The 18,156-nt window shown below is 44.3% G+C and overlaps 1 protein-coding gene across 1 annotated transcript in view; it reads left to right on the forward strand.

Moving 5' to 3' along the window:
• The window catches only part of KNL1 (kinetochore scaffold 1), a 49,502-nt gene that overhangs the window by 12,060 nt on the left and 19,286 nt on the right, over window positions 1-18,156 (forward strand). The window contains exons 7-11 of the mRNA XM_040411006.1: window positions 1,484-1,514; window positions 2,377-2,411; window positions 3,816-3,868; window positions 4,477-9,927; window positions 12,375-12,516. Of these exons, the coding sequence (XP_040266940.1) occupies window positions 1,484-1,514; window positions 2,377-2,411; window positions 3,816-3,868; window positions 4,477-9,927; window positions 12,375-12,516 (5,712 nt within the window). The remainder of the gene's footprint in view (window positions 1-1,483; window positions 1,515-2,376; window positions 2,412-3,815; window positions 3,869-4,476; window positions 9,928-12,374; window positions 12,517-18,156) is intronic.

Raw genomic sequence — 18,156 nt, forward strand, 5'->3', positions numbered from 1 at the left:
AGTAACCCAAGAGAGGACTGTAATCTGCTGAATTTGTGATGATATTTTCTCTCTGACCAGGAAGTTCTTGAGCAGCTTCACTTAGGTGGCTTTAAGAAAAAAAAAGTTTAGATGGCAGATTTTCACCAAACACTCTTATTACATACCGTATTTTTTGCTTTATAAGACACACTTTTCCCCCCCAAGCGTCTTATAAAGCGAATACTAGAGAGCGCTTCCATTAGGTCCGCAAGCGGGGAAGAAGCGCTGGAAGTGCTTCCGGTACTCACTCTCCCTGCTCTTTGATGGGGCCGGCGCTGCACTGTCCTGACCCAGTACTATGACCTGATGCTGCACGCTGTCAGGGGACAGTTCAGCGCCAGCTGGAGAAGACAGGGGAGCCCGACAGCTGCCGGAGAGGAAGAGGAGCCGCGGCACAGGAGAGGTAAGAGGAGTTTATTTTATTCTGATCTGAGGTCTGATGGGGGTATATCATTAATGGCTGATCTGAGGTCTGATTGGGGTCATGAATAAAGGGCTGATATAAGTTCAGAAGGGGGTATGACATTAAGGGCTGATCTGAGGTCTGATGAGGCTGGGGGTAATAAATAAAGGTCTGATATAAGGTATGAAGGTGGTATGACATTAAGGGCTGATCTGAGGTCTGATGAGGCTGGGGGTCATAAATAAAAGGCTGATATAAGGTATGAAGGGGGTATGACATTAAGGGCTGATCTGAGGTCTGATGAGGCTGGGGGTCATAAATAAAGGGCTGATATAAGGTATTAAGGGCTGATCTGAGGTCTGATGAGGCTGGGGGGTCATAAATAAAGGGCTGATATAAGGTATGAAGGGGGTATGACATTAAGGGCTGATCTGAGGTCTGATGAGGCTGGGGGTCATAAATAAAGGGCTGATATAAGGTATGAAGGGGGTATGACATTAAGGGCTGATCTGAGGTCTGATGAGGCTGGGGGTCATAAATAAAGGTCTGATATAAGGTATGAAGGTGGTATGACATTAAGGGCTGATCTGAGGTCTGATGAGGCTGGGGGTCATAAATAAAGGGCTGATATAAGGTCTGATTGGGGTAATAAATGTCTGATATAAGGTATGAAGGTGGTATGACATTAAGGGCTGATCTGAGGTCTGATGGGGTTCTGACATGGACGGCTGATATGGGGGTCTGATGTTCTGATATTTATGGGGGTCCGATCTGATATGAGGTCTGACTAAAAATATTTTTTTCTTATTTTCCTCTAAAATCTGGGGTGCGTCTTATCATCGGGTGCATCTTATAAAGCGAAAAAATACAGTACTTTGTGGTACCATAGCTGGTTTTAAAGCAAGTCAGCTGTACTTAGTTTTCTTTTTGCCTATTGTAAAATGTTTTCTTAGCTATGTTGTGTAAATCTTTGGTGTAAAATATATCGCCGATATATATGCATGGTTCTACAAAGTGTGTGGTTGTTTCATATTCTGACTTTGGATGCTTTTATAACAGGTTTTGGGGCTGGCGATTCATGCAATAGTATGTAAGTATGGTTATATAATTATCAATTATAATTTAGCTAGTTATTGGAGATGTCTGGCAGGGGTTACAGCTGCACTTATTACCAAGTCGGCTGTAACAGTGGAGGTATGTTACAGTTCCATGCTCTGCCCTGGTAGTCCTTATTGTAGACTCTACTTACTTTCTGAAGAATTCAAGTCTCAACATCTGAGGGTACTTTCACACTTGCGGCAGAGGATTCCGGCAGGCCGGATCCGTTTTGTCAGAACACTTAATGCTGGATCCGGCAATAATGCCCTTCAATGCATTCCGTATTTTTGGCCGGAGAGAAAACTGCAGCATGCTGCAGTATTTTCTCCGTCCACAAACCATAAGAGGGACTGAACGGATGCATCCTGAACGGATTGCTCTCCATTCAGAATGCATTAGGATAAAACTGATCAGTTTTTTTCCTGTATTGAGCTCCTGTGATGGAACTCAGTACCAAAAAACAAAAAACGCTAGTGTGAAATTACCCTGAGCCGGATAGTCATGTTGTAGTCTATGTGGGCAAAAGGATGCACTGCAAGGGAGCATGAATACTGAAATCTAAGCACAAATATAGTGGTTCTCTTGCTTTTTTTTACATTAGCTTTGCATATATTCATTTAATAACCATATTTTTGTCAATGAAAGTGCAGAAAAATATTTTTCAGACCGTGACATTTCTAAAACAGGCCGAACTAGATGGACAGATGTCTTTTTTCGGCCTTATAAACTATGTTACTATGTTAAAAAAAAGCTCTTTGAAATTTACCTTTACCAAGTTTATCCGTGGCGACAAATTCATTTTTTTTACAATATGTTTTTCCCTGTCTAATTATTTTCTGTCCTTTATTTGGCAGCCATAAAGGAACAGCTGATACATGTGGGATTGCAGGTAAACAAGTCTCTTCGGGGTATGGTTCCACTTAGCAGAAAACTACATCCACATGGTTTTCAAATGGCACAATAAAGGGGGATTCTCATGAGACCTTCATGAATTACTTACAGGATAAGCCATAAATGACAGCCTCTGGTACCTATCTCCAGAATGGTGGTCCGCACCCCCTAGTTCTCTCCTTGGTGCTGCAGCTTCTGTTACTGGAAAGCTGGCCAGACATATGGTTCTCTTTACCTTCTATAGGTGTTCAAAGTACAGCTGAGTGAGCCGTGCATGTATGGCCACCGCTCCATCCACATCAGCTGCACCGCCAAGCAGGTTTGGGGTTTCCCATTCCGGGGATAGATGTGGGTCTCAGAGGTGGGCCCTGCACGTATGAGACATTTATTGTCTGTCCTGTTGACAAGAACATGCCTTTATTGGTCGCACGATTTTACAGTTAAAGGATAACTGTCGTATTATATATTTTTTTGGAGTATTGGATTGTGGTGATTAATATCTCCTTGGTGGCCCTATTTCAACTTTTCACTGTGTATTCAATTACCCCTTAATTCCACATTTTTGTTCCCTGTACTGCCTACTTTTACCTGTGCTTAAAATAGGGTTGCTAGGCATGGTCCGTCTATCTGTTGATGGACGGAGCACGCAGCGTGCAAGGTCACATTACTGACATCCAGGGACTGTAAGTAAATGATTAAAGCCAGGTCCTCCCCAGCAGCTGATAACAGTGCCTGGGCTGTGTGCACTTCTCCCTGTCCCTGCACTTGGCAGACGCTCCCTCACTCAGCAGAGCTGGAGGATGCAGAGTGGAAGCAGCGCAGACCAGGGAAGGGAGATCTGCCATCTGCTCAGTGTATAAATGAAAGCAACATGTGGTAAGAGGACCCCTCTGTGCTGCAGGAGATTAACCCTTTAGGGAGGAGAGCTCTGGTTACTGACACTTTTGGGGGGCTATTGTTACTGGCTAGTGAGGGCAGACGGAATTTGCCTCAGGGTGAGGGCAGTGGCGGCCATCTTAACTAAATAGTGAAATTGCAGTTTTATGCAGACTGGTTGCTAAGGGCTGAATCTTATTAAATATGGGGTAATTCAGTCTAATAGTAACTGATTCTGGAATATCATGTTATTAGTAACTACATATATGAAAATTTAAATTGGGGTCTAAATGTGACAGTCATCCTTTAAAACAGCAGTTTTATCAACAAGACCAGGTGGCCATTAACAGTTGGTGTTAATAGCCGCATGGTTTGTGGGGTAAAACTGTTTTTACCTGCAAAATTGAATAATGTACCTGAAAACCACACTGACTGAATACGGCCACCACTATGTGGGACTGTAATCTTGTAATTTTATAATTTTAATTGTCAGTTTACTGACTTTTTTTTATCAAAAATTTTACAGGAATAGACACACTGCTTCATGGACCTATTCATGCTCCAGGTCACAATGTGGATGTAAGTGTACTGCTTTCTAAACAGTTTAGTACTCTTATATAGGTTGAAAAAAAGACACCGGTTTATTAAGTTTAACCTTTCTCAGCTTTTCCTAGGCCACACGTTCATCAGTCACATGGCCTAGGAGAAGCTCAGCCTCATAGAAGTGAGTGGGGCTGAGTGCGATACCAAACATAGCACGGCGCTGTGCTTGGTGAGCATGGAGAAGGCCGCGGTTCTCACAGGAGTGCTGATACCTTCTCAAACAGCTGATTAGTGGGGATCCAATGGTGTCGGACCCTCATAGATTAGATACTGTTTACCTATCCAGAGGATAGGTAATCAGTTCTAAAGACTAGGAAAATTCTTTTAATGGATTCTTTGCACTGTATTCACCGAAGAAAATAAACTGTCAGATGAAATGCAGAATGTAAAAGTAAATTCCCCATTAAAAGTGCCCTGTCTGACCCAGGAAGAAGTACAGCGGTGTCTTAAAAAGATTACAATAGACAAATCGCCAGGACCAGATGGCATACACCCCATATCCTAAGAGATATATGATGTATTATTTGTAAAGTGTCTTCTGTATGGGATAACCATTTTTAACCTGTCACTGTGTTCTTTCACAGTGGAATTACATAAACGGTGTTAAAGACAGAACAATTTTCTTCTCTTCGGACAATGATATGGATATGACTGCAAGCAACACAGTAACCATTCATGGACTGATCGAGGATAAAACTATGAAAATTGATACCAGTCAGTTCCTAGCCAGTTTAAAATCCCATACCAGTGAGGAAGTGGAGAAAAACCAAGACTTTCAGTTGTCATTTGGGGTTGAAAAACATTCTGGCTTTCAGAGAGATTCTTCCATGGAGAACAAAATAAAGTTTAGTGACTTCTTGTCAAGTTTGGGAAGTGGGAAATCAAAAGCAACAAACTGTTTAGATGATGCAGACAAAGAGAATATCTTTCCATTTGTTCCCATCCATCTCCCCTCTCAGGACAATACAGGAAACGTTACACAAATGTTCAGAGAGCAAGATCACGGCCTGGACCTAACGAAATGCCACACGACCAACATAGATTCTTTTTTCCCAGCGTTTAGCAAAGAAATCCCATCCCGTTTGATTGCCACTGACAACTATGGGAATAGTCAACCTAAGAGCTCTCTAGTAAAAAGTTCTGCCCTGAACGCTAGTTTAAACAGACCCCCTTGTAATGACCAAACTGTGTTTATGGAAGATGACATGGATATTACCTGTAGCCATACCACTCGCATAAGACAAGACATCCCTGCTCATGAGGTCCAGCTACATAGAAACCAAAATAAGACTCTCTTCCCTTCAGACAAAACCATCATTTTTGTTGAAGAAAATGAAATGGAACTTACCAAAAACAATTCAGTTTGGTTAAACAGGAATCAAAGTGTGACATCTAGTCAAAGGAAAGAGAGAGCCTTTTGCATGGAACATACCACTATTCTTCCTCAGGGCGAGGACATGGATATTACGAAAAGCCATACAGTTGCTATAGATGGTTTAACGATGGATCGGGTGAAACCTCAAGCCATGTCTCAGTCGATAGTATGTAATATGATAGCAAATGATATTAATGGTACTGCTTGTGTCGGAGTGAAAAGGGGTTCCGGAACGATTCCGAACAAATCTTTAAATAGCGTTGAGCATGCCCAAAGCAGTTCTGAAAACGATGCAACCTATGCTTCTGATCTAGAGTACAAGCAAGGAGATCCATTTAGTCAAGCAAGGCAAGTTGGACAGAACAAAACTTTGAGCACCATTTCTAACCTTGAACCTCTGGGGAAAATGTCTACCCACAATACAAAATCTGGCAATAGTGAGAAAACAGTCATGTTTGCATATGAGCAAGCGGATATGGAACTGACCAAGTCCCACACCATTGCCATCGATGGTAAACGTTTGCAAGACAATAAATCGTATTTTAGTGGTTTAAAACTACCTTCCGTTTGCGATAAAACTATCCTGTTCTCCACTGACAGTGATGACATGGAGCTAACACAAAGCCACACAGTTTGTATTGACCAAAAAGCTTTGAATCGAGGTAACAAAAAGATGGTTTTCTCAGAGTTTCAACAAAGAGGCACATCTGTAAGCGGCCAGGCCGAAAAAACGGACATGGAGCTTTCTGATCCAAGAAGAACGGAAAATACATCATTACTAAACAAGGCGACTGGGGGCACTAAAAGAAAAAGCATTCTAAATGCTACGCGTCGTGTCTCTGATGACATTGTTGAAACTGGTAACTTTAGAAAAAGCTCTCCATCAGGTGAATGTGAAGACAATAAGACGGTACTGTTCACTTGTGACCAGCAAGACATGGAGATTACTCGGTCACACATGGTTTCTATTGACAGCTGGAAAAATAATACAAACAATAGGAAGAGCAACGATCTAGGATTTAATTTAGCGGTCTCAAAATGTCCTGACATAAATATTCATAAATGTAAAGAGCAAGATGGCTACACTATTGCAAATGAACGAGAAGCTGGAACAAAGTCTTCATATGGGTTACCAGCCAGTGGCCTGATCCCTGCTCAGGGTACATCATCTGAAGAGTCTACTAGGGAAGCCTGTGCAACTTTACAGAATAATACCATTTTTTTTAGGCCTGATCAAGGTGATATGGACATCACTAATTCAACTACCGTTGCTATAAAAAATACATTATTATGTGGTACGTCCAAAACCAACAAATCCCTTCTGTGTGTGCCAGCCACATTAAAGAACATTGCTGCAGATAAAACTGTTTTTGAAGATGAAATGGAACTTACAAAAAGCCATACGATGATTATTGACGAGAGGGATCCCATCGGATTACATGATCGATCCTCTTTGGTAAAGGACGTCACACTTTCTTCTGCTTTGGATCTTTCGGGTACAAAATCAAATACAATTTCGCATGAGGTGGACACAACACTTAAGGTTTCAAAGCAACAACTTCATAATGAAACAGTCCACCAAGATGGTGATATGGAGATGACCAACGTCAACGCGGGTCTGCTTGTTGCTGCAGGAAAATCGCACACTTGGAGCAAAGGAAATCCATCGTTCCTTGAATCCTGCAAGGATAAAACCATTTATTTATGCGATCAAGATGATATGGATATGACCAGAGCACATACTGTATCCATTGAAAACAAGGTGGTTGTTGGGATGTATAATGCTCATCTAAAGAGTGGGTCACCAAACCACAGCACAATTAGTCCTCCATCAGTAGATATGAGTCGGCTTGGTGACGTGAAATACATTTCTAGGCCTCATTCAGTGCATTGTTTTGATGAGAAATATGACCTTAGTCGAACACAGTTTAATCAAGATATGGATATTACAGTGTCAAATACAGTTTGCGTTGACAACTTAAATGATCTCCAGCTTGCCGTTTCTCCATCTAAAGTTCTCCCTTCCACAAGTACCCATCATCGTGACTATATGGAAAGAGATAAAGCTAATGACCTTGTTTTTGACAAGAAGAATGAGACCCAATTGGAGAAAGATGCTCCTGTGTCTATTGAAACACAGGATAAGACTGTATTTTTATCTGAACAGAATGATATGGACATTACCAGGTCACATACTACAGCAATTGAAAGCAAAATGTTGGAATGCACAAAGGCTAGAAAAGTTATTACAGCAAATAGAAATTCTGATGTTAATATGGCAGATGATGCTACACCTATGAATGGGATATGCTCAAATGATGAAGACATGGACATTACAAAGTCAAACACCGTCTTTATTGATCACATATCCAATAAACTACGTAATAAAGGTGTTCACGATCCTAAGAGGAAAAGTCTGTCTTCTCACCCAAAGCGTTTAGGTGCCAGTAATGAAACAATACTTCTAGTCTGTAACATGGAGGAGACCAATGCAAATGTTAATCTTACTGAAAAGCTAATAAATATGTCTTGCTTTGATAAGACTGTGTGTAATCAAGGTGATATGGAAATCACAAAATCTCATACAGTGGCAATTGAAAACAAGACCTCGGATCCTTCTCATACTCCTTATCCTGTACAGATGTGCTCTGAGGTATCTAGAAGAACGGCTTCGTGTGACCAAGGCACTACTTATGTGTGTGATGAAATGGAAAAACCTAGACCTCAAGCTGCATCAACTGATAGGACACATGCTGAAAGCGTACCTCTTCTAATTTCCAAGTCCATTTCCTGTAAAGATTTGAGCATGCCTCCAGATACAACCATGACATTATCAGTAAACGGAAAAGAAAGCGAATTAACAAACTTACAAGGAAACGGCGTGTTGACACAAAGGACTAAAGTCTTACCTGACAATGGTTATGAGACGGTGTTTCCAGATGAAGAAAAGAGTTTGGATGTTACTAGGGCACACACTGCCGCTGTAGAAATCCATTTCTTGGACCATAACTCCCATATTCCCAGCACTAGAGTAGGTGGCATCAAAGATGACATTGAGGTAGTTGACAGCTTAAAAGCTTGTGGAAATCTAATAGGAATGGAACAAAAATGTGATAATCTCAATGAGTGTTTAGAAAAGCAAAGGAAAAGTGGAAGGAACAGTTATGCGAGGTCCTTGTCACTGTTAGAGAAATCTGGAATCGAGGGATGGGAAAAGGGGCTTACACAAAGCCATACAGTTCCAGTAGAAGATGTGTCTGTGCTGAAGGCTGGTCCTTGTGGTAATGCAGGAACAGGTTTGATGTTAGACACTAGTGACCATAAAACTAAGGAGCATACCTTCTTTAGAAATGATTACTTGGATGATATAGATCTGAAAAGGGATCACATTTTTCCTGACCATTTAGATTCTTATTACAAAAAGGAAAGTTTAACAGAAAATATGGTTCCAGATGATAAATCCAGTTATGGGAATGGAGCCAAAAGCCATTTGTTAGGGAGAAAAAGTGAGAGTCTAAAGGTGACTGGTGAACTCATACCTGTTAGTAGTTCCTTTAATTGTGACTCCTCCAGTCTTGCCTCAGATTCTAGAGACCATGTCAGACCTAAGGCGCAGACGGCGCATGTTCTTCCTGAAGATGTTAATCACAAAGACCCAGAAGTGGAACTAGAAACGCAGGTGACAAAAGCAAAATTGAAAGGAAAAAGAGTATCTTTCCATTTTCCAGAAAAGGAAATTGTGGCTAAGGATGTCCTGTTAGACCAAGAAAATGTCATGCCGCAAGAAAACCGCAATCAAGTTGTACATAAAGATGGAACTGTCCATGTTACAGATCAAGTATCTGATTTTAATTCAGATTTTATCAACCAAACCTCAGTTATAGGTATGATGAAGACAGATGAAAACCTGGAGGATGACCTTCAGAAGGACCCTGAAAGATCAAAATTGAATCCTGGATTACCTAAAGAGGTCTCCTTTTATGTTGAAGGTTCGGGGGCTTTATCTGAATTATCAGAGAATTATAAAAAGCGGAGAAGCATTGGTGATATCCAGTTAAAGATAAAGAGTTTAACACAGAAGTCAATGTCATCCCATCACACTGCTCCTGTCTCCAGCCTCATTGAACCTATGCAAGCACCATCCCAGATTGTGTGTCCTTCAAGTTCTGAAACTGAACAGTTCTTGATGAATGCAGAGTTGCAGAACACAGAACCCTTTGAAGAAAAGGAGCCATTTCATGAGGAAAATAAAGCTATTTCAAGAGAAAACAGTTTACCAAATAGATTCTCTGTCAAAATGATTAAGCCCAAGCTTCCCAACAAAAGGGCATCAAGCACAAGTATTAAAAACCAGGAACCAGTTTTGTCTTCTGTTCCTCAGGCTCAACCCCAAAACGTTCAAAACTCCAAGGCACTACTTAGGGCTCTCAGTGTTGCTGATAGTCCATGCATAGATGAAGAGATACTTCCTGATGTTCATGAGATCAGCAGTATATTTCACTATGAGGTTCCTGAAGGTGCTTGGGAGGACTTATGTCAGGATGAAGCGCTACAGCAGAACTCGAAGAAGAGGGCTCTTGATACAGAGAATGATTTAGTGAGCCAAATAGAAAAGAAATCCAGGAGAAATGAAGATATTTCTGAAAAAGATGATGCGCAGGTAAGTCCAGTTTTTTTTTAACATCTATTTTCTTAACCTAGTCAAAATGATCCTCTGAAACAGTGAGCTGTTACCATGCCTGCATAGTTAAAAGGAACCGGTCACCGTGAAATACAGTGCATTGCAGCAGGTTATAGAGCAAGAGGAGCTGAGCAGATTGATATAATTTCTATGGAGTTCTGAGAACAGCCAACCAAGTGTGCATCTTAGGAGTTGTAGTTTTACCACAGCTTGGAGTGCTGGAGGTAAGCCATCACAGCCCTACTTCATATGCTAGTGTTTTGGTTAGTGTTTGGTCAGTGATTTTCATCAGTGATCGGGAGTTAAAAATGGGTGCAAATCTTTCCCTTATATCTTAACTCCGTGTAGGCTCCACTCCTGGTTAACAACCACTGGTGGGAATCACAGATCGAAACACTCGTGTGTGAACTAAGCTTAAAGAGGACCTTTCATCAGTCCAAACATTGTGAACTAAGTATCATGACATATACAGCGGCGCCCAGGGATCTCACTGCACTTACTATTATCCCTGGGCGCCGCTCCGTTTTCCCGTTATGTCCTCCGGTATGTTCGGGGACTTGGTTATAGTAGGCGGAGACTTAGGGGACTTGGTTATAGTAGGCGGAGACTTAGGGGACTTGGTTATAGTAGGCGGAGACTTAGGGGACTTGGTTATAGTAGGATAAAAGGTCCTCTTTAACCAGTAGTTTATTCATTTAAAGAGAACCTGTCACCTCAAATTGCAATCTAATCTGCAAGCAGCATGTTATAGAGCAGATTGTGTAATTTTGTGGCTAAAGATTAAATAAAGTTTGTAATTTATGCATAATGATGTCTACACTTTTTCTGACTTCAGCTATACACAGGGGAGGTATTAATGATATTCTGTATGTGTATACAGAGATAGCTGTTAGTCACTGATAGCTGTACACGGGGTTGGTCTTAAGTATAGAAAAGAGACATAGAGATGTAAATGACATGTTCTACTGAGTCTTTTTCCACAAAACTACATATCAATCTGCTCAGCTCCTTCTGCTCTATAAAATGCTGCCTCCAGATTGAACTGTATTTTGTGGTGACAAGTTCTCATTTAATCACTGCTCGTTCTGAGTCCAGTAGCCATGTGGTGATTGACAGCTGTCTCTGTATACACACTTACACACTGAGAAGACCGTCCCCATGGCTCCTGGGCTCAGAGCAGAGATTTAAATGACTAAATCACCAGTTAGGGCTGTATTACACCAACAGATTATCTGTCCAATCACACCAATAGTTGGTGTGTATAACAAAAGATCTGTGTGTAATAGGCCATTTGACCAATCATTGGTCAGAAAATCTGTCAGATAATCTGTCGGTTTAATACAGCCCTTTAAATGGCTATTCCCATCTCAGACAATGGAGGCATATCGCTAGGATATTCCCCCATTGTCTGATAGGCGAGGTTCCGGTAAAACAAGCCCGGCAAAGTGGTGGCCGGCAGTGCCACTACCAAGTGTTCCTATTGGCCCGTCGAAAATGAATGGGAGCGCACCACGCTTTCACGTTCACCACTTACATACACTTCTATGGGGCCCCATAAAAATAAATGGAGGGCAGCCTAGCATGCGCAGTGCGCCCTACTTCACTTTGCCGGCCAGCGTTTGAGATAGGCACCTTTCAGACAATGGCGGCTTATCCTAGTGATATGCCGCCATTGTCTGAGATGGGAAAACCCCCTTTGTAGAAGATGATTCAATACATCAATCTGCTCAGCTCATCCTGCTCTAGAACATGCTGTCCGGCCTGCAGCCTTCATTGCATTTTCATGGTGACATTTTCCCTTTAAACAGTACTTTAAATTACAAGCTAGTTTCACTATTACCTTTATTATTAAGCCCCCTTTACATGGGCTGACACAGCAGGCAATTCTAGATCCCTACATTCCCGATAATTGCCTGTGTCAGAGTAGGTGAGATCTGCTTTACATGCAGCAATCCCATCCACCATATGGGGACAATGGATCGCTGCTGTGATCACTCATCCCTCACAGGGAACACAGTCTGCTGCAAAAAATGAATGACTTATAATATAGGTCAGTGGTCTTGAATAATTGTGACATTTAAGTTTTTTTCCCCCAGAATGACAAGTTACACTTATCTGACCATGTCACACGCCCCTACCTGTGTGACCGGAGTTGTAATTAAACATGTGCCTGGTCTCTCCATTCAAAGTCTATATGACTGCAGAGGATAGCCACGATCTGCACTTGGCTATCTGTGTGAGTTTGAATGGAGCAGCAACATGCTCAGCTGCTGCTCTGCTCAAACAGGGAATATGGGACCCCAGTTCTTGTGATTAGTGGGGGTCGCAGTGGTAGGATCCCCACCGATCAGATCCGAAGTTTGCGTTCCTTTTTGATGTACAGCTGAAGTCTCCCTGTATTGTAATGCATGTGTTGATCTTTTCAGACTTCGGCGGCTTTTAAAGGTCCTGACAAGTCATACCGAAGGGATTATTCTGCTCATCATGCAAGTAAAACCATGGAGCAGACGTGCAGCAGCAGCAGCTCTCAAGATTCACGGGGCGATGGGATGTCTGTAGAGCTGAGCAGTACGTTTTTATGCTTGGCTTACTTTTTTCTGTTTCTATACCCTAGGCCTGTAATATTAACAAGAGGGCATCCTGTGTGTCTAGATGTAAGAAGCTTTCACCATCGTAACAAGAGGTCGCAATAACACCTGTACAAGCGTAATAGACGCCTGTTCAGGACATTTTACTCCAAGTCTAAGGCGCTCCAATACACCTTAGACTTTTCCCTACCACTCATCAGCGCAGGGCCGGCTGCCGGTGCCTGCAATAACCAGTAACAACGCTCCGTACAACAAGGAGCTTTGTTATTGGTTGGTTTGGGCCGGCTGCCGGAGCCTGGAATAACCAGTAACCACGCTCCGTACAGCAAGGAGCTTTGTTATTGGTTGGTTTGGGCCGGCTGCCGGTGCCTGCAATAACCAGTAACAACGCTCCGTACAGCAAGGAGCTTTGTTATTGGTTGGTTTGGGCCGGCTGCCGGAGCCTGGAATAACCAGTAACCACGCTCCGTACAGCAAGGAGCTTTGTTATTGGTTGGTTTGGGCCGGCTGCCGAAGCCTGGAATAACCAGTAACAACGTTCCGTACAGCAAGGAGCTTTGTTATTGGTTGGTTTGGGCCGGCTGCCGGAGCCTGGAATAACCAGTAACCACGCTCCGTACAGCAAGGAGCTTTGTTATTGGTTGGTTTGGGCCGGCTGCCGGAGCCTGGAATAACCAGTAACCACGCTCCGTACAGCAAGGAGCTTTGTTATTGGTTGGTTTGGGCCGGCTGCCGGAGCCTGGAATAACCAGTAACAACGCTCCGTACAACAAGGAGCTTTGTTATTGGTTGGTTTGGGCCGGCTGCCGGTGCCTGGAATAACCAGTAACAACGCTCCGTACAGCAAGGAGCTTTGTTATTGGTTGGTTTGGGCCGGAGCCTGGAATAACCAGTAACCACGCTCCGTACAGCAAGGAGCTTTGTTATTGGTTGGTTTGGGCCGGCTGCCGGAGCCTGGAATAACCAGTAACAACGCTCCGTACAACAAGGAGCTTTGTTATTGGTTGGTTTGGGCCGGCTGCCGGAGCCTGGAATAACCAGTAACAACGCTCCGTACAACAAGGAGCTTTGTTATTGGTTGGTTTGGGCCGGCTGCCGGAGCCTGGAATAACCAGTAACCACGCTCCGTACAGCAAGGAGCTTTGTTATTGGTTGGTTTGGGCCGGCTGCCGGAGCCTGGAATAACCAGTAACCACGCTCCGTACAGCAAGGAGCTTTGTTATTGGTTGGTTTGGGCCGGCTGCCGGAGCCTGGAATAACCAGTAACCACGCTCCGTACAGCAAGGAGCTTTGTTATTGGTTGGTTTGGGCCGGCTGCCGGAGCCTGGAATAACCAGTAACAACGCTCCGTACAACAAGGAGCTTTGTTATTGGTTGGTTTGGGCCGGCTGCCGGTGCCTGGAATAACCAGTAACAACGCTCCGTACAGCAAGGAGCTTTGTTATTGGTTGGTTTGGGCCGGAGCCTGGAATAACCAGTAACCACGCTCCGTACAGCAAGGAGCTTTGTTATTGGTTGGTTTGGGCCGGCTGCCGGAGCCTGGAATAACCAGTAACAACGCTCCGTACAACAAGGAGCTTTGTTATTGGTTGGTTTGGGCCGGCTGCCGGAGCCTGGAATAACCAGTAACAACGTTCCGTTCAGCAAGGAGCTTTGTTATTGGTTGGTCTGGTGCCGGAGCCTGCAGTAACCAGTAACAACGCTCCGTACAGCAAGGAGCTCTGTTATTGGTTGGTTTGGGCCGGCTGCCGGAGCCTGGAATAACCAGTAACAACGCTCCGTACAGCAAGGAGCTTTGTTATTGGTTGGTTTGGGCCGGCTGCCGAAGCCTGGAATAACCAGTAACAACGCTCCGTACAGCAAGGAGCTTTGTTATTGGTTGGTTTGGGCCTGCTGCCGGAGCCTGGAATAACCAGAAACAACGCTCCGTACAGCAAGGAGCTTTGTTATTGGTTGGTTTGGGCCGGCTGCCGGAGCCTGGAATAACCAGAAACAACGCTCCGTACAGCAAGGAGCTTTGTTATTGGTTGGTTTGGGCCGGCTGCCGGAGCCTGGAATAACCAGAAACAACGCTCCGTACAGCAAGGAGCTCTGTTATTGGTTGGTTTGGGCCGGCTGCCGAAGCCTGGAATAACCAGTAACAACGTTCCGTACAGCAAGGAGCTTTGTTATTGGTTGGTTTGGGCCGGCTGCCGAAGCCTGGAATAACCAGTAACCACGCTCCGTACAGCAAGGAGCTTTGTTATTGGTTGGTTTGGGCCGGCTGCCGGAGCCTGGAATAACCAGTAACCACGCTCCGTACAGCAAGGAGCTTTGTTATTGGTTGGTTTGGGCCGGCTGCCGGAGCCTGGAATAACCAGTAACCACGCTCCGTACAGCAAGGAGCTTTGTTATTGGTTGGTTTGGGCCGGCTGCCGGAGCCTGGAATAACCAGTAACAACGCTCCGTACAACAAGGAGCTTTGTTATTGGTTGGTTTGGGCCGGCTGCCGGTGCCTGGAATAACCAGTAACAACGCTCCGTACAGCAAGGAGCTTTGTTATTGGTTGGTTTGGGCCGGAGCCTGGAATAACCAGTAACCACGCTCCGTACAGCAAGGAGCTTTGTTATTGGTTGGTTTGGGCCGGCTGCCGGAGCCTGGAATAACCAGTAACAACGCTCCGTACAACAAGGAGCTTTGTTATTGGTTGGTTTGGGCCGGCTGCCGGAGCCTGGAATAACCAGTAACAACGCTCCGTACAGCAAGGAGCTTTGTTATTGGTTGGTTTGGGCCGGCTGCCGAAGCCTGGAATAACCAGTAACAACGCTCCGTACAACAAGGAGCTCTGTTATTGGTTGGTTTGGGCCGGCTGCCGGTGCCTGGAATAACCAGTAACAACGCTCCGTACAGCAAGGAGCTTTGTTATTGGTTGGTTTGGGCCGGCTGCCGGAGCCTGGAATAACCAGTAACAACGCTCCGTACAGCAAGGAGCTTTGTTATTGGTTGGTTTGGGCCGGCTGCCGGAGCCTGGAATAACCAGTAACCACGCTCCGTACAGCAAGGAGCTTTGTTATTGGTTGGTTTGGGCCGGCTGCCGGAGCCTGGAATAACCAGTAACCACGCTCCGTACTGCAAGGATCTTTGTTATTGGTTGGTTTGGGCCGGCTGCCGGAGCCTGGAATAACCAGTAACAACGCTCCGTACAGCAAGGAGCTTTGTTATTGGTTGGTTTGGGCCGGCTGCCGAAGCCTGGAATAACCAGTAACAACGCTCCGTACTGCAAGGATCTGTGTTATTGGTTGGTTTGGGTTGGCTGCCGGAGCCTGGAATAACCAGTAACAACGCTCCGTACAGCAAGGAGCTTTGTTATTGGTTAGTTTGGTGCCGGCTGCCGGAGCCTGGAATAACCAGTAACAACGCTCCGTACTGCAAGGATCTTTGTTATTGGTTGGTTTGGTGCCGGCTGCCGGAGCCTGGAATAACCAGAAACAACGCTCCGTACAGCAAGGAGCTCTGTTATTGGTTGGTTTGGGCCGGCTGCCGGTGCCTGGAATAACCAGTAACAACGCTCCGTACAGCAAGGAGCTATGTAATTGGTTGGTTTGGGCCGGCTGCCGGAGCGATCTAGTGTCCTGCAGCTGGCGGAAGAATTGCTGTAAGGAGAAGGGGCTAGCTCCCGCGCCGTTGTTGTAGAGAGTTGGGTGGATGCGGTGTGTCTTTTTGACAGATTCTGCAACAGAGGCCCTGAATGGAGCCTCCAACGCAGATGTGAAGAAGTGTAGGCCTACGTATCATTTATCTGTATGACTGCAACTTTAGTACTCCTCCTCGGGTAAAAATACTCCTCATAAATGGTAAGAGGAGTATTTTTACTCTTCTGGAAAAAATATAGTGCGACCTCTGATCATCACAGAGGGGATTCTTTACTGTAAGAGCAGAGACACTGGAACTCTCTGCAACCTGATGGTGTTCATCATAGAGGCCGGATCCCTTTCTTGGGAAAATAGAATATTAAAAGTTAATAGACCATTGACTCAGGCATTTATTCTGATTGCCGTTCTGGCAATATCTGGCAATAGTCAAGTGCCCAGTTGGGGTTTTTGCCTTCCATTGGATTATACATTAGAACGTTACTTATTAAGGGTACATTGTGTGTGCATCAATCCGTTTTCAACATCTATTTTGTGTGTGTGTGTGTGTATGTATATATATGTATGTATATATATGTATGTATATATACAGTGGGGGAAATAATTATTTGACCCCTCACTGATTTTGTAAGTTTGTCCAATGACAAAGAAATGAAAAGTCTCAGAACAGTATCATTTCAATGGTAGGTTTATTGTAACAGTGGCAGATAGCACATCAAAAGGAAAATCGAAAAAATAACTTTAAATAAAAGATAGCAACTGATTTGCATTTCATTGAGTGAAATAAGTATTTGAACCCCTACCAACCATTAAGAGTTCTGGCTCCCACAGAGTGGTTAGACACTTCTACTCAATTAGTCACCCTCATTAAGGACACCTGTCTTAACTAGTCACCTGTATAAAAGACACCTGTCCACAGAATCAATCAATCAAGCAGACTCCAAACTCTCCAACATGGGAAAGACCAAAGAGCTGTCCAAGGATGTCAGAGACAAAATTGTAGACCTGCACAAGGCTGGAATGGGCTACAAAACCGTTAGCAAGAAGCTGGGAGAGAAGGTGACAACTGTTGGTGCGATTGTTCGAAAATGGAAGGAGCACAAAATGACCATCAATCGACCTCGCTCTGGGGCTCCACGCAAGATCTCACCTCGTGGGGTGTCAATGGTTCTGAGAAAGGTGAAAAAGCATCCTAGAACTACACGGGAGGAGTTAGTTAATGACCTCAAATTAGCAGGGACCACAGTCACCAAGAAAACCATTGGAAACACATTACACCGCAATGGATTAAAATCCTGCAGGGCTCGCAAGGTCCCCCTGCTCAGGAAGGCACATGTGCAGGCCCGTCTGAAGTTTGCCAATGAACACCTGAATGATTCAGAGAGTGACTGGGAGAAGGTGCTGTGGTCTGATGAGACCAAAATAGAGCTCTTTGGCATTAACTCAACTCGCTGTGTTTGGAGGAAGAAAAATGCTGCCTATGACCCCCAAAACACCGTCCCCACCGTCAAGCATGGGGGTGGAAACATTTTGCTTTGGGGGTGTTTTTCTGCTAAGGGCACAGGACAACTTATTCGCATAAACGGGAAAATGGACGGAGCCATGTATCGTGAAATCCTGAGCGACAACCTCCTTCCCTCTGCCAGGAAACTGAAAATGGGTCGTGGATGGGTGTTCCAGCACGACAATGACCCAAAACATACAGCAAAGGCAACAAAGGAGTGGCTCAAGAAGAAGCACATTAAGGTCATGGAGTGGCCTAGTCAGTCTCCGGACCTTAATCCAATCGAAAACCTATGGAGGGAGCTCAAGCTCAGAGTTGCACAGAGACAGCCTCGAAACCTTAGGGATTTAGAGATGATCTGCAAAGAGGAGTGGACCAACATTCCTCCTAAAATGTGCGCAAACTTGGTCATCAATTACAAGAAACGTTTGACCTCTGTGCTTGCAAACAAGGGTTTTTCCACCAAGTATTAAGTCTTTTTTTGTTA

This window comes from Bufo bufo, chromosome 11 (genome assembly GCF_905171765.1).
Source record: "Bufo bufo chromosome 11, aBufBuf1.1, whole genome shotgun sequence".
Taxonomy (NCBI): Eukaryota; Metazoa; Chordata; class Amphibia; order Anura; family Bufonidae; genus Bufo; species Bufo bufo.